General features: G+C 46.4%; 1 protein-coding gene across 1 annotated transcript in view; it reads left to right on the forward strand.

Annotated features, from left to right (window-relative positions):
* The window catches only part of Man2a1 (mannosidase alpha class 2A member 1), a 163574-nt gene that overhangs the window by 3944 nt on the left and 133176 nt on the right, over nt 1-26454 (forward strand). The window contains exons 2-3 of the mRNA XM_032901717.1: nt 19327-19578; nt 20155-20299. Coding sequence (XP_032757608.1) covers nt 19327-19578; nt 20155-20299 — 397 coding nt within the window. The remainder of the gene's footprint in view (nt 1-19326; nt 19579-20154; nt 20300-26454) is intronic.

A 26454-nucleotide genomic window follows, 5' to 3' on the forward strand; every position in this document is an offset into this window, starting at 1 on the left:
AAAAACTACTGGTCTCATGCTCCTGTCTAGAGAATTAAGACAAGGAATCAGGATTTTATAACAAAGAGTCTGTCTTTAGCTACAGTGGGGGACTAATGTTGCTTTTGAACTTCTATCTCTCCAGAAGTTGGAGGGTCATGAAGATGTGCAGGCTAAGTCCAGACTTGATCTGTAGGCTCAGAGAGCATTTATCAAGTGGGAAAATGAAAATGTGTTGAGTAATTGATTTGAAAGCCATTATGATAAGAATTTTGATGCCATAAAAACCAAACCAAACCAAACCCAAGACCAAAGAACCTTGCAACTAGATGTATACTTAAATGGTTTGCACCACTGGCATCTTCTAGCGCTTGGGAAACTGAGGCAGGAGTATTGGTGCGAGTCCTGGGGCCAGAATAAGCTGTGTAGACATATAAGCAAGCACTCTCACACAAGCAAAACCGTACCCGTGATTTTTGAGTCCAACAAGGAACATGTTAATAAAAATCTATCCACAGCGGTAAGAGTGAAGCCAGAGTGTTGAGATCTTCATCGCCTGGCTGGCGCTTCCTTGTTTTTTATAAATTGTTTAGTTCGAAGCATGATATCTAATGAAAGTGATCTCCTACCTCCCCATCCCCCGAAGCCGTACACGGTCTTTAGGACAACAGTCCTCACTGCTGGGATTTGTTTAGGGAGCACAGGGGAGTTGCCTGGGTTCTAGGCTATAATGATTGAGATCTGGGACTTTTGGGACAGGATGGAGCTTTGACTGCAGTGGTGATGAGAAATTCATGAACTTTAAGTGCTGTGAGATGGGCCCTCTCCAGCCCCTCAAGGTCAGCAGTCTCCGGGACTCCGCAGACTTGATCTTCTGGGAATAAACCAGACCCGATGCCCTGGTTGTATCCAATCCGGTTGTATCTGATCCGAAGGGTTTTATAACAGGTGTCATGGTTGTGTTTACTGAACGGGGATTGTTCCATTAGTCATTCATTAGCCTTAAGGGACTCTGTGCTCTGGGCAGAGCATTGATGAAGCGACCACTTTTGTGTGGTTTTTACTCTGAGCTTGCTTGTTTGGTTTTGTGATGTTAAAACATTCACCTAAAAGCTGAGGGGTTGTTCTTGCCGGTCCCTTCCATTCCCCATTTTTCTCTGGTCAGAGACCTCGGTTTCCCCTGGTTGTTTCCCGGTTTCCATAGAAAACTCTTTAAGAAAATCAAAGGCTATTTCATCTGCTCTGGTGAGCTGTGGTTTCTGATTTCTAAAGGTTCTGTTATATTTTTGGATCTTTTTCTTTCGCGGTCAAGTTCCTGATGTGGCAGCTTCTTGTTTGTGAGTATTTCTCCAGAACTGGAGAGAGGGATGCTCGAAAGTGGAGACCTTCACCTCTTTTTATAGTAGTTGATAAGAGGATTGATCAAGGGAGGAAACAGAACACTTGAATCAAAATGGGTTTTAATTGCCCTTCCTAAGCCCTTCCTGGTTTCATGCTTGAAACCATGTTCAAGTCCAGACTTTGAGAATTCTCTGCACTATAAGGGAGCCCATGAGCCCTTTGATGAGTACTGTTGGCTTTGCCTCCTGATGCAGAAGTAAATTGCTCGATTTGAATAAACTGTCCATTGAGTTAGACTGGATGGGACCATGGAGAAAGAGTGTGCTTCAGGTACTGTCATTTATACCTTTCTGCAGATGGACGTACGTTCCCAGCAATCAATCTCTCAGTGTTAAACTCCCAAGTCTAACGAAGTATCACCTAAGGAAAAGTAGAGGTGCTTAAGTTTATAACTGTCTGGACTACCGTTTCACTCCTGCATTCCCTCCGCTGTTGACACTCGGGTCAGACAGTTCTTTGGCGTGGAGGCTCACTTCTGTGGTAGGGTACCTGGCAGACCCCTTCTCTTCCGTATAGACCAGCAGTCAACTGTCTCCCTTCTTGTTCCCATCTGTAGGGGGGAAAAACCCTCAGACATCTGCTAGATATAAATAGTCTCTGTCGGGGGACAACTGTCCTACTGAAAACCAGATTGGTTGTGGTCTGGACAAAGGCCTATTTTTTTTTTTTTTTGTTTTGTTTTTGTTTTTTATACATAGTGTACTTTCTGGGCATTTTGCATTTAGGAAAGCGAGACGGAAGGGCCCTGGTTCTAATGCTCAGAAGGATTAGTGGTATATTTAGATGCTCATACTGTACTCTTTCTCCGGGTACCTAAAATTCAGTTACATGGCTGGGATTGCAGTACATCCCAGAGAACATAAGGGTGAACTATATTCGTACACAAGGCAAAGAAACAAAGGGAAGGTTAACCTACCTTTAGCAATTGCACGGACACAGTCTGATAAAAGCGTCCTGCTCACGTCATAGCTATTAGGTGGTTTTGCTTTCTCCAAGCTCATCGGAGGTTGGCAGAAGTCCAGATTTATTCTCCTTGCAGTTTAGGATGAGGGTAGGGAGGTATACAGACCATTGGCCAGCATTATTTGAAAGTCTGAAGTTTTCTCCTTTTGCATTTCTTTCTGCTCAATGCGATGATCTGGCTGTTGCATTTCCTGTACCCTCTTGAGGTGGATAGAATCGGGGGTGGGGTGGGGAGACTGGGGCGGGGGACCAGGAAGTGTTCACTGCAGCCTGCCTTCCAAACTACACCTTTTAGATACGCCATGAGAGATGAGCAAAAAGCAGTGAGGTTAGTGAATCCCTGTTTTCGTTTTCTGTGGTCCTCACGCCCAAGGCAGCCAGTTGGGAGGTAGATTGGCCTCATATCTTTGTAGGGCCTCAGCTAAGAAGGCTTTTTACATCAGTTAATTTCATCTCACGGCACGTCCATAACCAGTGAGCGTGTGAGTCCTCTCAGAACAGTTAGGGCTGTTCTGACTGAACGGCTGGGCAGAACCCTTCTGGACCACAAAACCTAAAACGCGTACTAACTGATGTTTTTCTGAGGAAGATGAGGTGATCCTGGGTTGAAACTGTTCTCCCTGGTTGGAGAAAGACAGTGTGCCGAAGCAGAGGTAGAGTTCTCAAAGACAAAGTTCTTATAAACTGGTCACTAAATAAGCATTGGTCAAAAATTTTTATCTTAAAGGCAGGGTTCGAGACTTTAGTTTATCTACATGCCTCACAGATTTCCAGGTACTTGGGGGAGCGTCTGTGCTAGAGCGCAGATGCGTGATACAGTTAACTTCCAACATATCACCTGAAATCTAGAATTTATTTATTTATTTACCCGCTAGCATTACTAATGTGCTAGGAATTGAACCTTGGGCCTTACACATGTTCGGTAGGTATTCTCCCGCTGAACCACAATCCAACCACGACCCCGCCTCCTTGTCCTTCTCCTTTCCCCTTTTTGTTTTGAGGCAAGGTCTTCGGAGGGTCGTAGAGCCTGGCCTAGAACTCACTGTAGTTTAGGCAGGCCTTGAGCTTGTTTTCTTCCTGCCTCAGCCTCTAGAGCAGTTAGGATTACAGCCTGCACCATCAGGCCCTACAATCTGAAAGTTTCTCTGTGTGTGCGTCTTCTCGACCATGAACCAAGCAGGGTCTACTGTACCTTCGGGATTGGAACCCATGACTTTGTTGGCCTTGCCACTGTGACTCCCAGATGGCCGGAGTACAGAGCCCGGTCTGAATATTTGGGTCAGTAATGCTGAATCAGAGCCCACATGTGGATATCTTTCATAAACTATTTATACAGAACAGGATAATTCTCTCTGTGGTCCAGATCTAGACTGCTATTCTGTTCTGTAAAGAACAATTCGTTTTTCGGTTTCATTACTCCTAAAGCTTATGCATAACTTTCTTCCTGTGCGTCTCTACAGGTTGTCCTATCACCTTTAAATCACAGCACACTTGTTGTGAGCCAAATGGGTGTGGTACTTCTCACTCTTTACGGCTGGTGTTTTAAATCTTTTTCTCTTCCTTTATTATCTCTCCCCCTTCAGTGTGTGCTCTGTGTATTTGTAAGATGGTGTTCTTTTCCGCTCTATGAATATTATTCTCCCTCTCTTTCTTCCTTTCTTCCTTTCTTTCTTTCTTTCTTTCTTTCTTTCTTTCTTTCTTTCTCCTCCTCCTCCTCCTCCCCCTCCCCCCCCTCCTCCTCCTCCCCCCCCCCCCCCCCTCCTCCTCCTCCTTCTTCTTCTTCTTCTTCTTCTTCTTCTTCTTCTTCTTCTTCTTCTTCTTCTTCTTCTTCTTCTTCTTCTTCTTCTTCTTTTTTTTTATGAAGAGCAAACCAACTCCTGAAACAGACCATATGCTGTGCTCTCTCTCGTGAACCACTCCATCCTGGGTCAGGAGAACTTGCGCTCTTGACCGTGATCCGTCTTTTCACTCCTTTAGTGAGGGTATAGGAAGTGCATGTGGAAATAATAAAAGAAACAAACCCTCCTCAAAGCCAGAGAGGGAGGTGTGCATTGACAGCTCTTTCTCCTTCGCCGGCCAACCCGGTTAGTTCACTTTCGGTCCTACTTCTGAGGAGTCCTCAGTCCTAACATTCGCTTGCACACCTGGCAAACACGTCCGTCATTCTACCTTGAGCTAATGCTTCCTTATGTAGAAGCTGAGGGATTCTTCTCCTTCCCGCCTTCTACATATTAGTTTGGTACTTAATTCTGCCTGATATCCTTAATAACTTAGAAGGATAGAACTGTCTGCCTTCCTGTTCTGTTATCCTGAGATACGAGCTCTGACTCCCTACCCATCAGCTGGGGAAAGTGGTGTTTTCAACTCTCTTCAGCCGTCTTCCCTCTTCCGGTTGATTCTTTGTTTTCTCTTCATTCTCCATATTCCTGGACCCTTCAGTTTGTTGTTGTTTTGTTTTTCCACCTATCAGTCCTTGGCATTTAATTCCAGGACTTCCTGTCTTCCACGCCCTGCCTATCGCCTACAAGGGTTGAAAGTCAATAAACAACGGATACAGACTTCCCCATAAGCCTGAGAGATTCATTGTACACTGTGGTAACCGGTAAGAACATCTTTAAGACCGCTGAGAGTAGATTCTAAGGGTTCTTATCACAGAGGTGCTAATTTTGAGAAGTTATACATATGTTAACTTTACCGAAAGTCCCAAAATGTATAGGCATTTCAAAGCACCATGTTGTGCCTGGTAAATGTGTATGATTTTTGTTTACCAATCAAAATACGTCAAAGTGTTTGAACGTAACGAACGTTGCAAATGTTGATAGCATAGGGCTGTTCCCCTCGTCGGGAAAGCAGGGCGGTGCTGCATTTTAAATACTCTCCCCTTGGCATCTGGGCAAGTGGATTCTTGTGTCTTAGACTCCAGCTGTTAGAACCGTGCTATTTCCACATCCTTTCACGTGTGGCCTGTGACTTCCTTGGGTAGCTCTTTGTTTCCTATGTCTCTTTCTAATTTATTTTCCCTTTAGATGACTGACAGGGAATGGAAGTCATGTTTTGTTAAAAGTAGTTTTGCAGCTCTGCATGCGTCCGTACTTCAGGGTTCAGTGGGATCAAATGATGGAAGTGTTGCTCGTTCAGTTTATTGTCCACAGTTACTGTCTGTGCCTCGTTCCTTCCAGCTCTGTTTTGTCTCCTTTTCCAGGAGAAGCCCCTTTCCGTCAGTGCGGGCACTTGGGCCCCTGCATCCTTGGCTGCGTTCCCTCTGGGTTCTTTTACTGATTGATTGACTGATTCGTTTGCTTTTTCCTTGACTTAAATACATTTCGTTTGGGATTGAATGAATGCTTGCATAAACATTAAAATGAGAGTTTATGTTCTTTTTAAAGATAGTTTTAAAAATTAAGATATAATTACATTGTCTCCCTTCAACCCTTTCCATACCCCCAACTTGCTTTTAAAATCATAGTGTCTTTTTCTTTAATTATTATCGGCTTGCACAGGGGTGTGAGTGTGTGTGTGTGTGTGTGTGTGTGTGTAAATGCAATCTGCTGGGTCTGTTCAGTGTAGCTTGTATGTGAGGCTTATATCCACAGACACCTGTAGCTCTCACCGCTCAAGCAAGCTTCTTTTTGTGGCAGATAGAGCCTGTTACAGAAAGCCACGGCTGGCCCACATTCAGAGAACAGCTGAGCAGAGGGCTGCTGTACTTACAAATGCCCCGTACCTGAGGCTCGGGGGGCAGTGCAGGATGTGTACTGAGAGAATGTATCTTTCACATATGACAGGAAGTGACACACGTAAAATCTCAACAATATGGCTCGTTGAAGACTTGAACTAATGGCAACACCAGTTGACATGCCATCATAGATGGGGTAAAACTCGGAGTGGAGTTCTTTTGTGCCACTAATGTGGAATTCATGGGTGGGGCCTTATGGAGGCCTTTTCTCTGGAGGAGAGGGACCTGTGACTGAAACACTCAAGGATGGAAGCCTAAGGCTAGTCCCTCCTTGGAGTCAGTGGCTTGGGGGTGGGGCGTTTACAGTTTGCTGTAAAACATGTTTCACAGTAAAACATGTTTTTTAAACAATCATCTGCATCTTAGATAAGTCATGCGGAAAAAGTAGCTGTAGAATTTGAGGGGAGGTTGGGTCCCTAGGTTAGTTCATTTAGTCTTTTTTTTTTTTTTTTTTAGCTATGAGCAGTAGAAGATATAAATTAGACCTTGGAAGTGTGCCTAGTCATTGCCAACACATACCTGGACATGCTCAGTGGCTTTTCTGATGCACCCTCACAAGCCTAGGTTTTCAAACTCAGAAGGACAGTAGAACTTACAGAGATCTCAGTGGACATCCTAGTTGTGCTTCTCTCTTAGAAAGTGCTTCATACCTGCCTCCCCATAAGCCCCCCATAAGTAAATAAAAATGAAAAGAGAGTGCTTCTTAAGTTGTTTTGAGGAATATAATTATTGTATGTGAGACAGATAGCCGAATGCCTTCACTTTTGCATTAGGAGTTAATGAGATTAGAGTGATATTGGGCACGTGGTAGGTGTTCAATGAATGCAAGACCTCGGCAGCGTAAGGAAACATACAGGGTACAGATTATGTGCCCTACAGACTGTTGGAGACCCTGGGGACACAGGAGTGAAGAAAAAAGTGTACTCTAGGTATCCAACCTTTTGACCTTGCGACGTGATGTAGATGTCCACAGATGTTGGCCTTCGATCATGCTCTGCCTATCCTGGGTTCCATGTGCGTCCCTAGACCGTAGATGGGACTTGCATGCAGCTGTCTATGTTCTTATTTCTCAAGACCTAGACTTAAGGGGACCTCAGAAGCTCAGCTGCCTTCTGACGATGGCCAAGTTCGATGGAGTCGGAAAGAAGGGGTGAAGTTGAGTGTGTGGAATTAGTCCTGGCAGCAGTAGAATCCTTGACTCAAGTCCAGTACTTCTCCAGCCATGCGGCCCTGAACTTGGGCATCTGAGAAGAGGTGAGGAGACCGACTGGATCTAGAGAAGTCCTTTGGTGTTTTAAGAGGTAGTTTGGAGTCAGGTGTGGTGGCACACGCCTTTAATCCCAGCATGGCAGAGGCAGAGGCAGAGGCAGAGGCAGAGGCAGAGGCAGAGGCAGAGGCAGAGGCAGAGGCAGAGGCAGAGGCAGAGGCAGGCAGATCTCCTGGAGTTCAAGGGCAGCCTGGTCTAAACCATGACAGTGAGGGCTGCATAGAGAGACCCAGTCTCAAAACCAAAAAGCCAACAAAAACAAAAACAAAAACAACAACAAACAAACAAAAAAAACCCCCCACGAATTAAAAAAAGAGCAGTTTGGGATGAAATTTCGAGTCGCCTGGAGTCAGGCTACAGTTGGGAGTCAGGCGGTGGCAATTTTCTCAGAGTCACTCCGTGTACCAGGAAGCTGCATGCGAGAGGCAGCATTAGAGAATTCATCTCGTAGAAAATTTTAGCCCTGGAAGGGAGCGAGGAGAATATTCAATCTCGATTATTCTGGTAGCAGTGTGTAGGAAGACCCAGAAACAGGGAGGCAGCTGAGAATCTGTGTGAGGTAATGAACAGACATAAGGCAGTAAATCTTTGTTCCAGGATTGAATTGGCTGCAGTCAAAAAGGAGAAAAAGTGTGCAGACGTTTTGTGAGGAGAATGCCGCCAGGACTTTCTGGTGGATGGTGCATGGGTGGTTCGAGTCCCATGTTTCCCCTCGACTTTTCCCCTTTGGGATACTGGGGGTGGGGGGGGGGGTTATACTGTTTGCAGACAAATAGCCTGAAACACAAGCTAGCCCATGAAGCCAAGTCGAGTTTTATTTATGACGGAGTGGACGTTGGTGGAAATAGCCAAGCTAAGAGCTAAGAGACAAAGGGAGGTGCAGTCAGCTGGGAGCTCATCGGAGCGGAGGAGGGATGAGCTCACTCCGAGGCTGTGCCTGGAGAGGAGAGCCCTGGGCCAAGTACATTGCTTCTAGCCAAAATCTGAACTTTTTACATGACGACTGTCCTGCAGCAGATGTTAATAACAAAAGCAGCTGCGCTCAGTGTGTCGGAAACCAGCGCATGGAGGAACGTACCAACGAAAACACATTACCCAGAGGAAGCAATGTCAGACAGGCATTTCCATAAGACATGGACCCAAAGGACCCTTCTCATTTTTACCGCACCCGAAGGGACCTTTTCTAGTTTGTAAGATGGAACCTGGATTATTTCGTGTGTATGGTTGAGGGAGATGAAGAGTCAAAAGGCAGTTACTCCAGCTAGATGGCTCCCAGCTCAAGGCTGGATTAGAGGTTCAGTCATCTTGCTGAAAACACCCTCCGAGTGGCCTGTTCCTGACCAAGAGTCCTTCTTCTCTGGCTGGCCCACACGTGGGAAGAACTGAAAATTGTCTTTGGCCCAAGACCATCTCTGAAAACTTGGAGGGGCCAGAGCTTGGGACTTGGGATGCAAAATATTTCTTGGAACTCTTAGGGTAAGAAGATCTAACCAGCAATATTGAAAACATAAGATGTGAGAGCCAACAAGTTCATCCTTCATGTGCCGTTTACAGCTGATGTGTTCTTAAACACTTGTTATTCTTTTCAAAAAACGAGTCATCTTATTTTTAATGAAATATATATGTGTGTGCGTGCATGTGTGTGTGTGCGCGCGTGTACATGTTTGAGTTCAGATACCTACAGAGTGAAGAAGAGAGCATTAGACGCCCTGGAGCTGGAATTCCACGTGGTTGCGAGCTCCTGACATGCGTGCTGGGGCTGCCCTGGGCCCTCTGCGTGAGCAGTATGTGTTCTCAGCCACGGAGCGACTCTCCAGCTCACCGTGGTGTTCACAGCTCTGCTGTACCTTGGTGTTGCTCACTGCCTTACTTTGCCTGTGGCCGTTGGTCAGCTCATTGTTTATACAGAAGTACTTAGGAGAAACGCTGTAACACTTTAGGATCTTCCATGTTTAGGCAATTCGGAGTTTCTGTGAACAGAGATGAATCTTGCCTAAATACATGGTTTCTTTTAGTAACAACTAGAAGGAGCCTATCTGGGGAACGAGTCCTGTAAATAACATCGCTGGGGAGACTGATAATCTACTTAATCCAATGCCATTTTTAAAGACTCTCCCCACCCATTCCTGAGTGAGGAATGATGTCGGGCATGTCAGTCCCATTTGTTTTATTAAGGCGAAGACTGTTCAGTCTGATTGGCTTTCCCCATTGCAGACATTTGCTCTCTTTTTACATCGAAACTTTGTTTTCTCAAAGTCGCTATGTTGACAGACCGTTTGCCAGCAGATTCTAAGATACAGTATAGGCCTTCATCTTTGCAAAGTGAGTTGGGTATAAATATATATTCACAGTTACCTTGTGTCTAGAGAGATAAGCAGATGGCACAGACAGGAGTCAGGAACCAGAATAGACCAGCCATCCTTGATGGGCGATAGCTACCAGCAGAGCAGGCTTCTTTGTGATCTGTTGCTACCTCAAGTGTCCTTTGTGAGCTTGCTTGTAAGTTCTTGGATCATCTTAATAGATGGCCTCAGAAGGCTAAGGGCAAGCATAGGAATATATCAGGGCTGGCTTAGCAGGGAAAGATGCTTGCTCCCAAGCCTGAAAGACTGAGTTTGATCCCAGGGTCCTACACGATGGAGGCTGAGAACCAACTTCTGAAGGTTGTCTTCTGATTTCTACACGAGTACTGTGGTAGGTGCATGCCCCCCCACTCCCAATAAGTAACTACAATAAGAATAACATATTTAAAAGAATGCAAGTACGTTAAAAGTAACTCATGTGAGAAACACCAGTCGTGTGATTCTTAATCATTTTTGGGGGTGGGCAGGGAGGATGGGGAGATTTATCTATTGAACTTTTGAAAGTGCTGAATTAAAGACCTACTAGGTGATAGATAATTTGCACAATGCTGACTACGTATAGTTGTTAAGTGGACTTGTAAGTAGTAAAACTGCATTTTATTAAAATGTTTTATAATACAGATATCTGCCCTGTTTACACACTCCTCCTCTAGTAATTGTTTTTGGAACATAGTCTGTTCTGCAAAATGTCGCTTCCTATGATAACCAGGTGCCTAAATTGTCACTTCAGTGAGGAGGGGGCCGCTCCACGCAGCTCTCCGGGTGTGTGCACGTGAGGCCATATGGTTTTCATCTGAACATACATCTGGGCCCTTTCAGATAGCGTGGAGGTGGGAGCGGTGTTCTGAGTGTGGCTGCAGAAGGTGCCAGCGTTGGAGGCCCAGCCCCCGTTTCGGAGTGAAGCAGTGGGAAGGGACATGCCGTTCTCCCTGGTTAGGGACAGGATCCTGCCTGGTGACACCAGCAGCTGCCAGGGGGCGCCCAGGGGCAGTCACCCAGCTAGAGCATGGCGGGAACCTCGGCCCTCCTCCTCAGCCTCTTGGCACTCTTGTTCTCTCTGTGTATATGAGGGGCCTCAGTTACTGCCTTACCTAGGAAGGGGGACTTATGAATGGGGACAGTGCATGTGTTGCTCCTGAGTTTTGGGAGGACACCGTACAATTCAGTACTCTTCATGGTCACACGGTGATGCCACTTACTTCTCAGGTGTGAACAGCCACACAAAGACAGTCGCCTCAGAGTAGAGATCCCGGGGTGTTACCCACCAGATCCAGGAAAGAAGCATTAGGCAGTCCCTCGTAGCAGTGGCCTGTGACTTGCTGACTGTGACCGCAGGCCAGGTGACTCTTTCTCTTCCTGGCCTCTGGGGGTGAAGTGGACATTTGAAGCGCAACTTGTCTCGTAATGAAACCCAGACGTCTTCCTGTGAAGTTGCCTGCCGTCTGACTGACTAGCACTATTTTCCCGGATAAGTGGAACAGTGCTGACTACTGACTGGGTACTGCTCAGTAACCATGACACCGGTGGGTTGGGAAGGCACCCTCTTGAACCAAGTTGCAGCATGTATTTAGCTTGAATGCAGAGGCCCTTAACTGAGGATGTGTGAGAACTGCCTGGTAAGCCATTTCCCATATAAAAAGGTGGACCTGTGCGTGCTCTCCAGGCAAACCACACTTATTTCCAATGCTCGAAATTCCTGTCCATACTGGACATGTATATGTTCAGCCTTGATTTCTCCTCAATTCCAGACTAGCATCCACACTGATAGCCATCATATCTGTTAGATCCCAGGAACATCAGTTTCCCGTCCATTCTCTTCTCCTTCACATCCCGTTTCTCTTGAGTGACGCCGTTGCTTCCAGTTGCCCCAGTAAAACACCAAGGGAGCATCCTTCTACCTTTATTGTTCTCATAGTTTGACCTCCTTCCTGTCACTTTCTTTCCTGCCCCTCTACTTGTACCGACCTGGACCAAGCTGGACAAGCTAGGGTCGCTCCTGAATTGTACCTGTCCTTCGGGACCTTCAGAAACAGATCGGATACATTTTAAATTCTCCAACTTTGAAACAGTGTTTAAGATGGATATGATACTCTGATGTTTCTTTTCTTAGAAACACATTAAAGACATTTTAAATTATTTTATGTGTATGTTATGTGTGCCCCAGTAAGATTTTGTGCATCTGATGTATGCAGAGGCTACAGGAGGACAATTGATCCCGGGGAACTGGAATTATAGGCAGTTCATAGTCACTGGGTGCTGGGAACTGACTCCAGGTCCTCTGTAAGAGCAGTGAGCTCTCTCTTCATTGCTGATCTATCTCTCCAGGCTCCTGAGCATTCACTGGTTACTCATTTCCTGTATGCAGAAAGGTGTGTAGATGTCTGACCCAACTGTGCCCTGCGGACGGGCTGCTGCAATGTGGGGGGCTGCTCATCCTCCTTTGTTGCAAGGAGCTTGAGTCTCTCCAGTTCTCCTGGATGGTCTCTAACAGGCCACCAGTTAGAGTGCTCTCTCAGCTTTACTCAGGTAGAGCCAGCCCTTTCCCTGGTGCAGTAGTGTGCTATTGTAACTGTAACGGGCACAAAGAAAGAATGGGATCTGCTTGTTTTGGAGCTTAGAGTTGCGAAGCAGTCAGAGCTGGGAGGGAGTTCAGAGGTCTCAGAGCCACGCAGCATCCTGGGGTCAGGATGGGTGCATCATTTCACCCTCTTCTGTCCTCAGGCTCCCTTGTCCGGCTTTGCCCTTGGTCTGCTCTCTTTAATCTTTGAGATCCTTGTGCCTTTAAGAGCCCTCTCTGGACATTCTAGGGTAACCTCACCATCTCAAGATCCCGAGTTTCCTCAGCAAAGCTCGCCATCTACGTGCCATATTTTAGCTCCTGGAATTGGGGCATAGGCATCTTTGAGTAAGCACGATTTGAATTTATCTGTATGTATTAAGTGATCTTCAGCTCTCTCGGTTCAGGTATTATTCACTGCCCCTATTTTATAGATGGGCAAAGTAAGGCACAGGGAAGTTATGTAATGGGTCTGCGTTTCACTGCCACTGCCTGCTGATGTCGGAGTTTACATGTCACTTCACCCTGGCCTTCTCTAGTCAGGACGAATACTGCTTTTGCAGGCGTCTAGTGTATCCTTCAAGTGATGTTTTAAAACCACAGAGTGGTTATCGTCAACGCCTCCTCAAGTGGTTGGTGGCTCCTGTGTTTCAAGTCCTCACAGAATTGTTTCAAGCAATGGGAGTTAGCATCTGCTCCCTCACGATGTTCCGTCCTCAAGGTCACACAGATAGCAAGTGCTAACATTGCAACACGTGATCTGGACCATGGCCAGCTTGCCTCACTGTTTTTGCTAAAGGGACTTTACCTGATAAGGCCGTGTTTAGACAATGATTAACCATTATTTGATGTTACATTATGGACACATTCAGTCCCAGACTCATGGAGGAGGCACGAACTGGGCATCTGATCCTCCGGAGTTTCAGGATGTGGGTGTCAGGAATGGAACTCTGGTCCCCTGGAGCAGCACTGGGAGCTCTTTAGTGCTGGGCTGCCTCTTCAGCCCCATCAGAAGGTCTTGATGGAGTGGAGTGATTCTCGGATTCCCACGTCATTAGAGTGGAAAAGAAAGGTGTAAAACGTAAGGGTGGGATTGATCGAGAGGTTCAGCGCAAGCACACACATTAAGGCAAAGCTTTCTCTCCCTCTGTGGTTATACACGCCGGACAATCATTTTTTTTCTAAAATTGTTCTAATTAGCGGATGGGACAAAGGATTGTTTCGAGTTTCCCCTTAGCCTTCTTTTGCATTCTCCATAGCATGTGAAAACCAGCTTCTCGGAGGCTTGTGGCTGACCTGGACAGACGCAGATTCTTTGCCCTTAGAAGGGAGTCACATACACTGTCCTGCTCAGAGGTCATGATTGTCAACCTGTGGCCCACCCTAGGTCACACTCACTTTCCACTGGACCATAGAGACCACTCTAGTAGTAATGGGGCTTTCCATTCCTTTACAGATAGTTTATTATGTTTAAGTGTGTGTGTGTGTGTGTGTGTGTGTGTGTGTGTCTGTGTGTGTCTGTGTTTGCTGTGTATGTCTATCTGTGTTGTGTGTGTTTTTCTGTCTGTGTGTCTGTATCTGTCTGTGTCTGTCTGTGTGTTGTCTGTGTGTGTGTGTGTGTGTCTGCTGTGTGTGTCTGTCTGTGTTGTGTGTGTGTTTGTGTATCTCTCTGTATATGTCTGTATGTTTGTTTGTGTGTGTATGTCTCTGTGTGTGCCTGTCTGTGTGTCTGTGTATGTGTGTGTGTCTTTCTGTCTGTGTCTGTGTGTCTCTCTGTGTCTGTGTGTCTGTCTGTTGGTATGTGTCTGTCTGTGTGTGCACGTGAATGCAGCTACCATAGAGGCCAGAGATATTGAATTCCCCCTGGAGCTGGAATTATAGACAGTTTTGAGTTGTCTGATGACAGTGCTGGGAATTGAACCCCTGGACCTCTGGAAGAGCAGCATGTATTCTTAACTGTTGAGCTATCTTCCCAGTCCATTTCTACTCTCTCACTTTATAATTTATGTTTTGATACAACGAAGATTAATTTTTTTCCATAAAAGGTTCATGAGTGTTCTATAGTTTGGGGAATGGGAGGGTGGGTGGGTTGTGGATCATATGCCAAATATTTTCATGCCCTAGAACGTGGCGGGCAGCAGCCGTTCGAGCATCCCTTGGCTTTCTCTCGTAATGTGTAATTGAGATGCTCCTGAGAGTCAGGCATTGCGCCAGACGTCAGGCACGGGGAGCAAAACAGCTGCCCACTTAGTGGGGAAAGAGGGATGGCCATGCACGAGTAGTGCACTGGGTAATTGTGGTAATGCTGTGGAGAAAATGGAAGTGACATTGAGAAAAGAAGGCTGTTTCAGATGGAATAGCTGAGGAGGCATTGAAGGTGTCTTTTAGGGAGAGACTTGAAGCACTGTACAAGGGGGAAAATGGTACAGAGGATCGGCAAGAAGGAGCTGGCTTGGAGCTGGGCTGCAATTAGGGCAGAGCTGAGCTGGGGAAGAGCGCTGCGTGCATCCCTGCGTTAACAGAGGGGTCGCTCTGTGCTTCGACTGTGATGAAGAATGCTCCAAATGCAGTAAGAAGCTAGTGGTCGTTATTACAGCAGGCTCTCTATTGGAGTGAGGCGAGGATGACTAAACATGCATGCGGGGAGGCAGTTGATTCGGAAAATTACTGGTGCCTTGTAGTCAGGCTGTTCGGAGGGTGCGGGGAGAGAGGTTTATTGATTCAACAAGTATGTTGGAGATAGGAAGGAACTGCGTGTGGAGGCATCACGAGGACAGAAGAAGAATCAGGACACAAACTTTTTGAAGGAGCTGACTGGGGAAACCAGAGCTGCTTTCTGGAGGTGAGGACGCCGCAGATTTGGGGAGGGCGTCCTCCCTCAGCAGGTAGGGTCTACGTCAAATAGAGCAATCGGCAGGTGCTTGAATATCTGGACCCGCTTTTCGGAGGTTTTCACAGAGTATGTAATTACCAGAGACAGGAGAACAGCGTGGCATTTAAGTCTCTGAGTGGATGAGATCATGCAGTGTAGAGACGTAACGGGCTAACCTGCAGGCTGACATTCAGAGGTCAGAGAGAGAAGGAGCCAGCGAAAGTAGGCCACAGGAAGAAAGCCAAGGGCACATGGTACCGCAAATCAAATCAGTCCCTGCAGGTTCCAGGGTGAGGATGCTCTGTGGTGTGTTCCTGGAGATGATGAGGTCCCAGCATGCTTTGCAGCAGGCCGGACGTATGTGCATGGGGGGGGGGAATTCATGTGGGCAGCTTTTAGTGAGATGGACAAAAACGGACCGCAATGGGCCTGTGCGTGAGCCGGGGCTGTAAAGACAAGAGGAGCGCAGAGTACAGCTTTGGAGATCCCCATGTGACCAAGAAGTGGGCTGTCAGCAGATGACAGAGCCACGGACACACTGTCTGGCTCCCTCCGAGCGCTCAGACCCAGCCCCTAGGAAGCTCCTGGTGTTACACTCAGGCCGAGCTTGGAATCTTTGCATAGAGTCCTGGAGGTAAAACGCTTGAAGGACCTGTTGTTACCCAGATGACAAAGCGAGAGTTCGCCCTGTACATTTTTATCTCGTCGTACCCTTGGTGATAAGCTCCACGTGACAGCGGATCTTCCCCACCCAGCCCACTGGCCCAAAGTTCCTTAAAAATGCCTCCTAGACACAGAAGTAGCCCTGGGATGCTACTCAGGACGACATGCTAGGATTTTCCCCTTTGACAGAAGAAGGGAGGGGCCCAGCACTGATCAACAGAAGATAATCAAGCTAAGAAGATGGTTGTACTTTGCCCCTTTTCAGGATCCCTTGGTAGTCCAGTTACAAGACATCCTGGTCCGCCTTCTCGTAGTTAAGGGAGGCATAGGGGTGTGGCTGACTGTTAACAATGCAGATAGTGGGACTGGAGAGACCGCTCCTCCTCGGTTCCTTCCCCACCTGAGCATCCACATGGCCACTCAGCCGTTCCAGTTCCAGGGAACCGGATGCCCTCACCTGATAATCCTCCCAGGAGTTACACACATGTGGGGCAGAGGCGTACACAGTCAAAAACCCCACACACATAATAATAAATTAACGTAAAACAAGTCAGGCAGCATGATGCCATAGGCATTCAGGACTGGCTGCTTCACGGAGGTCGGTGTGGAAGAACAGCCGTACCACAGGGAAGGCGTGCTTGACACTGCAGCATCAGGAGGACTTCGGCAGGAGCGAGACCTCAGAGCCAATGATAGAGATGGGCTTGGACGTTTGAAGGGCCCTGGCCTCTGCATGTGAGGCCTCTGAGCGGCAGAGGGAAAGACAGCCATCTTGCAGGCGAGGCCTGAAGGAAGAGGATGCACAATCAGCCGTGCCTGAGTGGCCACAGTAACTCTAGTCGCCGGCAGCCCGTGTCCTCCCCGGGGCAGATCATTATGTAATGTGTTCCGAGTCGGCTGTGGGCAGTGATTGATCTCCTTCCTAGAGTGGAGTGGGCACTGATCCTGGTCTACCTTGTTGTAGACTAAATTAGCTCTGCCCAATGTCTCTGATATGTGAGAGCCTTTCCCTCAGCTTTTCTCTTTCACCACTAGCAGAGAAAATCAAATACGACCTTCTTCCTCCCCTCCGCAGCCGAAGATGCCTCCCTATAGAACTGATTAGCAAATCAAAGGGTAACGTGATTTTCTCACCAGTGGTTTTTCTTGCCCTATAGAAAATTGTCTCTTTCAATATTACTCTCGGCATTCTTTGACCTGTCAGCGTAATTGAAACATTAGCTACCATTTCTGTTCCTTTAGTGCACACCATGGTGCACATCCCTTCAGGTCCCACCACTCCTCCCAGCCACGTGGCTGGAGTTTGCCTATGAGGTCTGCGGTAAGGTGTTGGGATGTTTGGGGGGAGACCTTATTCCAGTGCGTAATATAATTTAAAAATGGTTTTCATTAGAGCATTAATGCTGACAGAGCCCCAGGCCACACTCTTCTACCTGTACTTAAGTTAATATAGAATCCTGGGCACTGGTCATTAATTGTATCTTTAGAGCCACCGTGAGAGTGAAAGTTGCTGTTAATGTCTGTTGGCTCCCTCTTCATGATGGTATAATGTTTATACTGAGTATTTCTCTGACACGGAGGTTGTGGGAGCAAGGCAGCTTTTCCTAGAGTGGTCCTTTTCCTCCTCACTGAGTGTTGCCTACGGTAGGCAGCTTGGTGATGGATGTGGGCCCAGAGGGAACCCCCTCCAAGCACAGATAGCTCTAGAAAGATGTATTACAGTCTGGCACCCTCGCATAGTGTCTTTAGAAGCTCTGAGGGCACACTAAACCTTCGTTTTAGGGAGATGTGTGGGGCAGATCTGAAGGTCTAATTCTGCACAGAATGGAGACTTGCTTGACTGTGGCCTCCGTGGTAAGATGACCCCCTTGGAGGGAGTTTTGGTTTCGATTCTGGAACTCTCCTCAGCAGGATGAATCAGAACAATTGTGAGAAGCTGCAGGCTGTTCTGCTGTGGTAACGTGTGAGGAAATCTCCCCATTGCTCCGTGCAATCATGGAAGTCTAGACAGAGAGGCCTTGGGTTTGACTCTTCAGCAGTTTTATTCTTTTGGGTTGGACAGGGAGCTATAACAGAAGAGAGTTTCGGTCTTTGCATAGCAGAGAACTGCCGGCTGTCGTAACCAGCATGGATACGGCCTTCACGGGTATGGCGGCAGGGGCAGCCTTTTTGCATTGTACTGGCAGGGCCGTGGCATCGCAGTCTACACGTTTACACTCGAGAATTGCACACTCTATGAAAACAGCCACCCAGGAAATCTCCTCACGTTTGAGTGAGTTTAAATAAAAATGTTGGGCCACACCTGTAGTTCCGGGCTGCAGGCTGCAGGCTCCCGGCTGCTCATCCCTAAAGGGCTCTGGTGATCGGGAGCCCACATGATCTCTCGAGCTTCTTTGTGTGATCGGGAGTCAGTCTTGCGTTGAGACCCAGGCCTTCCTGGCTGTACTGTGTCCTCTTTGCACTTTGTCCACTTCCCTTGTGAAACCCACCCAACTTTACGAGTATAATTAAAATCTCCACTCACTTTAACAGTGAACCAGACCCCCGGCACTGGAGTATAGATGGTTGTGAGACACCATGTGGGTGCTGGGAATCAAACCCAGGTTTTCCAGAAGAGCAGACAGTGCTTTTACCCACAAAGCCATTGCTCTGGTTCCTTGTTATACTTTAAAAGATTTATTATTTTAAGTATGTGTGTGTATATGTATACGTGTGTATGTGTGTGTTGCTTATGTTATCTTGTATATTCAAAGATATATATGCACACACACACACACACACACACACACACACACACATGCGTGACAATATATATCTTAGGTATTTTTGTCTTCCCAGTGTATGGCAATCTGCCCAACCCTAGGCGTCAGGTCAGAGCTCTTATTCGGAAACATGACAAATGCATGAATATCTTTCCTATACTCGGAACTGAGCATCCAGCTGAGCAAATGAGAGATGGTTCTGCCTGCCGTTATCGGCAGGAACCGGTAACGTGGGGATCAATTGAAAACGAAAGCACCCGGATGTCACACTGCATAGTAAAAGCACACAGAGCGGCTCCTTAGGCTGTGGTTATGTGTGTGGCAGTTAGGGGCTGATAGGCTGACTTCCCTTTCGATTGTGCCGTGTGTGTGAACACACTCAGGTGGGATATCCTCGTTCGGTTTCTATGGCTTTTGACCCCGCAAATTAATCCCAGTCTATTTTGCTTAAATTTAAAATTTCGCTCTTGAATATACCACGTGTCTGCACTAGTGATTCCAGAGGCCTGGATCTGTGGGGACTGGGGAACAACCCGTAAATACCTTTGGTCGTTCTCTTACACCTTAAAACTAAGATTAGATAAAGTCGGTGGTTACAGGGAGGTCTTACGCTGTAAGGTGGCACTTCAGTCCTAGCTGCCCACACCTATGTCGTGTGTTTGTACACACGGAAGTGGGCAGACGAGGGTGAGCGCCCGTCCTCTGTGTGCCTTGGCAGAGCCGCAGATACGGTTCTCATAGGCGCCTCTTCTTTTCCTTCCAGGGCCAGCTTTCAATATTGCAAGAAAAGATCGACCATTTGGAGCGTTTGCTGGCGGAGAACAACGAGATCATCTCGAATATCAGAGACTCGGTCATCAACCTGAGTGAATCTGTGGAGGATGGCCCACGAGGTCCAGCAGGCAACGCCAGCCAAGGCTCTGCGCACCTCCACTCTGCACAGTTGGCCCTACAGGCTGACCCCAAAGACTGCTTGTTTGCCTCACAGAGCGGGAGCCAGCACCGGGATGTGCAGGTAACCGACAGCCAGCTGCTGGTCGTCTCTGGCCTTCGGTTTGTTTGCAGGTTTGCTTCTGTGTCCGCTTTATTCTGCGAGTGTCTGGGCTCTGGCTCCAGTGTTGTCCTTTGCCATGATTTGTTTGGTCTCCTTGTCCTCTTAATTCGTTAGTGATATGATTCACCACCCTCATCTCTGCCTGTCGTCTCCTGAGCACCGCCATTTTGGATGCCTAACTGTCTCTGTTTTCATATTAAATCACACTGGCTCTTAAAGCAAAGAGACGAAGGAATTCTGACAAATGAACAAAATCAAATTTACCCAAAGCAGACGGGGAGGACTCATTTATCCGGTAGTTATGTGGCACAAACAGCCTTCCAAGCCTTTGAATGATGACCAGATGCCTTCAGCCTGAAAAGTTTGAATTGATTTTTTGCAGTTTTCTTTTAAAAATTTCATTATATAATGACAAAAAAAAAAAAAAAAAAAAAAAAAAAAAAAAACAACAAAGAATATCTTCGAGGAAGTATTGTCCAGCATTTAGTATACATTAACAGTGGTTAAAGCTTAACTTTTTTTTTTTCGTGTTTTTAGATGTTGGATGTTTACGATCTGATTCCTTTTGATAATCCAGATGGTGGAGTTTGGAAGCAAGGGTTTGACATTAAGTACGAAGCTGATGAGTGGGACCGTGAGCCCCTGCAAGTGTTTGTGGTGCCTCACTCCCATAATGACCCAGGTAAAAGCCTCACTTCCTTCTAGCTCCGGCCAGCTCCGGCCAGCTCCGGCTAGCTCCGACTAGCTCCGGCTAGCTCCGGCTAGCTCATCCAGCACCCACACTGTGGTGCAAGTCTGGGAGAGCTCTCGTCTCTCTGACTTCACCCTGATATATGTTGTGTCCTCAGTTTACCTGTTGGTGCCGTCACAGGCTAGGATGTATAGGGCAGGAAACAATGCTGACCATGCGTTTTGGGGAACTGATTGATAATTTCTGGTGAAGTCTTTCATGGGAAGCTGGAGAGATAGTTATAAGTTAGGGCATGTACCACTCTTAGAGGACCCAAGTTCAATTCCCAAAACCCACAGGGTGGTTCACAGTCACCCATAATTCCAGTCCTAGGAGATAACCGCAACCTCTCCTGACCTCAGCCAGGAGCAAGGTATGCACTCGGACATGTGGGCAAAGCAGTCATACCTGTGAAGTAAAATATTGTAAAAAATTTTAAAAAAAGGTACACGAAAGAATCATTAAACCACACCTGTAAATGCCACTTCAGAAAGACAGGGCACTCAGTGGGAAACTTGAGTCTTTAACACAGAGGGGTAGTGAGAGCCTTGGCATCCCTCTGCCTGTCAGACAGGAGAGTGAGGCGAGTTTAGGCAAGTTACTTAATCCCGCGGTGGAGGAGGTTTTTAATCCAGTAGGATTAGGACGATGGTATCTTCCAGGATGGAATGTAAAGGAACCAGACATGACAGGGAAATGGCTGCTCTCTTTGCAATTACTGTTATTTCACAGGAAGGCTTTTACTTGTCGAGGTCGGTCCTTTCCTCCCACCCCAAGGCAAGGGGTGATTGCTGTAATTTCAGTGGGGCACGCGATTTGACGTGCCTGCTCATAGGCGTGAACACACAGCACAGCGTGCGTTTAGTACGCCCAGTGGATTTAGTGCAGCATCTCTTGAGGATGCGTTCCTAAACACTTGGTTTTTTTTCTGAAGGCTGACACTAAGTTTGTGTTCTTACCTTTCTCGAGCACCCAGTTCTCTCCAGGCACAGTTACTTGCCAGGATTTCTGTTTCACTCAGACCTGTGTGCACGGCTCCGCTACTCACACTCCTTCCTCGTGTGCTACTCTATGTGCTCTTTTCTATGACAACTTCCTGTCATCTAAATGCAACTTCCCTCTTCCGGTCTGAACACGATGCACCGAGCCTCTTGGTTTCTCTGAAGTCTTTCCCTGTGCATTCCCCTTCCCTGGGATCCTTTTCCTCTTATTCTTGCACTCAACTGTAATAGCAAAAAGCAGGGTTTGCCAGGCAGGGTGCTGACTGGGTTGCAAACATAAGTGCTTAGGAAAGACTGAAGGAACTATTCACTGCAAAAGTGTCACCATCTCGTCAAGGGGACACAGGCAGGGAGGGTACAGAAACCCCTCAGATCAAGGTAACCCGGACTTCTCTCTAGAGAGCAAACCTGAGTGGCAAAGAACAGGTGTCCCTCTTTTTTTTCAAATTTACATTTTATTTATTTATTTTTCCTCCATCTTTATTAAATTGGGTATTTCTTATTTACATTTCAATTGTTATTTCCTTTGTTGGTTTCCAGGCCAACATCCCCCTAGCCCCTCCCTCTCCCCTTCTTTATGGGTGTTCCCCTCCCCATCCTCCCCCCATTACCGCCCTCCCCCCAACAATCCCGTTCACTGGGGGGTCAGTCTTGGCAGGACCAAGGGCTTCCCCTTCCACTGGTGCTCTTACTAGGCTATTCATTGCTACCTATGCGGTTGGAGCCCCAGGTCAGTCCATGTACAGTCTTTGGGTAGTGGCTTGTTGTTTCCGATTAGCCTTAAACTTGCCACGTGAAAACTTGTCAGTGCGTCAGGTCTTCTCTGACCTGTCTGTGCGGTCCTTTACTCTAGGGTCACACCCTCACCCACCCTTGCGTGTGTGCATGTAGAGATATGCAGTGTTTTCACTGAGCCCACTCACCGAGGTGAAGATCATTAAGGGGCTGGGGCTTCGTCTCACAGACTGCCCTTTGCGGAACAGCTAGACTCATAGCTGACACCCAGCACCCATCATTCCCTCCCGCTCACAAGTCCCCGCAGTAATAACTGACTCTCTAGGTTAGTGTCAAACCCTGGGCTTGTCGCCTGCCTCGTGTTTCCCATTAACTCCCATCTTTCCTGGTGTCTCCCGATCCCTACTCCTGTGATAAGCGTTCTATTAAAATGTGCTTTGCCCTTTTTACAGCAGCAGCAGTGTTAAGGTCTTTGGACAGGAATTTCTTAGATCCCTGTTTGTTTGTTTGCTTTATGGTTCCTGCTGTAGTGTGTTGTTTTGTTAGAGGACATCCTTAATAACTGTGTCTGACTGCAATAAATGAATCTGTCTATTGGTATCCTAGCAACCAGAGTGGAATCTTTTGTCTTAGTAGGAGATGTTAATGACCCTTACCCTTAGAGTTTTCTCCACTTAAGTTAAAAATAGTGGTCAGAAACCGACCCGATAACCTAAGGCAATTTTTGCTATGAAGTAAAGTGGCACAGAAAAGAACCCGCTGACTTTTTGAGTAATTTTCACTATTTCTTAACGAAAGTAGAATATTGATAACCTAAATTATCCTGTGAAAAAATGGAAACGTTCAGTCATGAAAAAAAAAAGAAAATCACCGTCTTAATAGGGAGAAAACAGAAAAATATGCGCATGTGTATTCTAAGTCAAAATATGACTGTAATGGGAAATCTTTGTAGAATACTCCCAAATGAATGTGCAATTAGGTAATTTACTTTCTAAATGAGATTTATACAGAGCTGTTTGCATTTTCTGCAGCAACAATTTAAAACAAGCTCTGCCTCAGTAGTTTATCAGTGGATTTATGTCTGTCGGGAATGGAAATATTTGGAATAAGATTTTTTAAAAACAGTCCTGTATTTGTCCCCTAACAAAGAATTTATGGTATATATATATATATATATATATATATATATATACTTAATACACACATGTATGTGCAGATTGTTCTTCTTTTAGGCTGAGTCAGTATTAGTAGGTAAGGTAAATTAATAAAACAAAACAAAACATAGAATTTTAGTAAATTTCCTAATTGAACCTTCTTCTAGGCCACAAGGATGTGTGTCATACAATATCGAAATTGTTTACATGAACTGAAACAAAGGTAGAAAAGAACTTGTTAGGTAAATGCCGATAACTTTGTGCTGTTATGGATTTGAAAAGTTTTGAATCACAGACCATGAAATTAAATACGAGTGGAGGGATACATGTTCGTGTTATATTTAATAAGCTGATTAGAACACAATTACAGCACCTCTGTATCTACGATCTTAATTCTTCACTTCCCACTAGTTAACCTGCCAAAATATTTAGTTGATTTTCCTTCAAAAAATCACAGTGTGTAGAGGAAAGATAAGGAGTGCCGAAACGGGAGGTTGAACAGCATATTGTCAACGAAGCAGTTTATAAAACCAACATGAGAGCAACCCCCTCGTGGTGGCTCTAAACAGTAGGGAGAGCTAGTGCCTCAGGTAAAGCTGGATAATAATTTTCTTTCATATAAAGCGCATTTATAGCTCTTTAGGAAATGAATTTGACTTAACGAGTGATGGAATTTTACCCATTCTTAAAACTAAGAAATACATTATTTTCGTATTTAGTAATAGTAATAATAATTAGAAATAGATTTGTGTATGCATGTGCTGTCTAGGTTCACAGAATGAGCACATGACTTCGCAGTGTGAGTTTTCAAACAGTTCTGGTCCGCTGTTACCCTGTTGGAGTTTGAGTGTGTTCGGCCAGCCGTGGTCTCTGCAGATCAAAGCGGAGGAGGGAGGCGGTCAGGTGCACAGCCGTAGGGAGATGGTGGTGTCGGGTTGGGGAGGAAGCTGAACTCTGTTTGGCTAGTGGAGGCCAAACTGTGTTCTTTGGTTTTGATAACCATCAGTTCCTCAGCCCACCTAGCATGAGGAAGAACGGAGAGGTAGGGTTCTTTTCTGTCTTGCACCAAGGAAGGGAAAAGTAACCAATTAAGCCATGTTCAGTGGTGTAGTACTCTGTTGGCCGTCAGTCAGTGAGTCTCAGAGGCTGGTGACTCAAAGTTGAGGGCTGTCGGGCTCTAAAATCCACGTTCTTGCTATTGGCCATCCTGTTTCTTAAGATATTTATTTAATCCAAATAGGCTCTGTATCGTATTTTATAGAGATTAGCCAAGTTATTGAGTATATCTTGATTAAGTCGGCAAATAAACATTCGGGACACCCAGTCAGGCTCGACTTTCTAGCAAACAGTGGACAGCTCTTTTGAGTTTGTGTATTTTAAATTTAATTTGGTCATATTTATATTAAATGCTCAGTTGCCGTTTATTTGAAATTCAGACTTAAGTTGGCTTCTTGAATTTCATCTGAGTGATAGCCTTCGAGAATTAAGTAGCATAGCTTTTGGGATTCTGTCTTTAAAGAGACAGCCAAGCATGAGTATTGAGGTTTCCCTTGCAGAGGAGGAAAGCTTGGGTGATCTGGGCCATCCGTGGACTTCACTCTTGAGGAACACACAGGTCAGCTGCTCTTGGGACATGTGGCAGTCACTGTCCGCCTGCTGACTTCTCTCGTTTCAGCGTCCCTGTTCCCCTAGTCTGAATGTGTGAGAACCCGGTGATGCCCTGGTCGTACAGCTTAGTACTGACACTTAGGCTCATGCCCCAGGGTTCCCGCCACGCTGTCACTTTACGTATATTACAGTCATTACTCCACTCAGTGGCACTGTGGTGTCTGAGACCTTGTTTCATAGAAAAATGGCAGGAGAGAGGGTAAGAGATCTGCCCGTGGCAGAGTGGACTCGGTCCGTGACCCTGGCTTCTGAACCTCGACTTGAGGTTTGCTCTTTAATATAAAACTACCACTCATGGGTAACATAACTGAAGCCACAGGGAGAGCATCTATGAGGGAATTAGGTACTGTCATGGCTAACGTCATCTATGCTGGTTTTATTAAACACAGAAATAATTTTATTAACTGTCTTGGAGAAGTGCACACATCAACATGCTCTTTTCTATTCTTTTAACTTCGATTTATTAATATTGAAATGGATGTCCTGTCTTTAATACACGGGGTAGAGGTGGTGGTGAGTGGCCTTCCTTATTGCTACGTTGTCCTTATGCTTAGAAGTGATGTAGACGCAATATTTTCCAGCTTTTAAAGTGACATCGAGAAACCGCGAGACTTTGCACAGCTTGTATGACCTTAAGTCTGAACAACCCAGTTATTTACTGAAGAATCGTCCACCCATATGAAACCCTTCCACCCATAATTGTAAGCGACTGTGTGGGGGAGGACTTCTCTGGCTAGGAGTAGTAGATGTTCTAAAGTCCCCTTACCAGGGAAGAGGAATCAGCTTAGCATAGATGTATAGCTTGCTTCGGAGCCTGACCTCACAGTGTTTGATATCAGATATCAAGGTATGCAGGCATCCTGCTGACTTGAGGCAGGCAGTGTGTGAGGAGCCCGGCTGGCCATTGCACAGCTGCAAGACGAGCTGGATCTCAGCTATTCTTAGGGAGAATGCAGATCAGTTCTGTGGTGCGGGGTGAGATTTCCAATGCGGGCTTCTCAGATGCATTAGGACACAACGTGCCTCACACAGTGTTACAGGAGCGAAGCCGATACGCTCAGAAAACTGTTAGATGATGCTGGAGCGCCCAGGACGGAAGGTTATCTGCTTTTGGAACCTGGCGTTCAAAGCATTTAGTTTTAGAAGACTCAGCAGGTTTGCAGGTTTGCAGAGTCTTTAGAGGAGCCTGAGCCCCGTTGGCACTCTTCACATGCTGAAAGCTTTCAGTCAGCCCCAGAGCTCTCTTCCCTTTGCCTTGCGGCCTGCTTGTTTTCTTCAGCTGAACTAAACAGAACTGCAGCTGTCTCCCCTCTCTCTGCCTCAACCTTACCTTTCAGTTTATTCTTCCCAGTCTCAGTGTGGTCAGGGGCGTGTGACTCGAGAAAACCTTAGCTTCCTTCTTCCTGTGTTCTTTGAAGAAAAGACAGTGTTTGGAAGGTTTTTAGTACCCCACTTCTATTTTTATTGAATTACCATATTTTAGTCATGTAGCCTGCAGTGCAGTGGTACCCACTGGCGGCCATCACGCCCTGACGTACTGAGTTGTTTT

The sequence above is a fragment of the Rattus rattus genome, chromosome 4 (assembly GCF_011064425.1).
Source record: "Rattus rattus isolate New Zealand chromosome 4, Rrattus_CSIRO_v1, whole genome shotgun sequence".
In the NCBI taxonomy this organism is placed as follows: domain Eukaryota; kingdom Metazoa; phylum Chordata; class Mammalia; order Rodentia; family Muridae; genus Rattus; species Rattus rattus.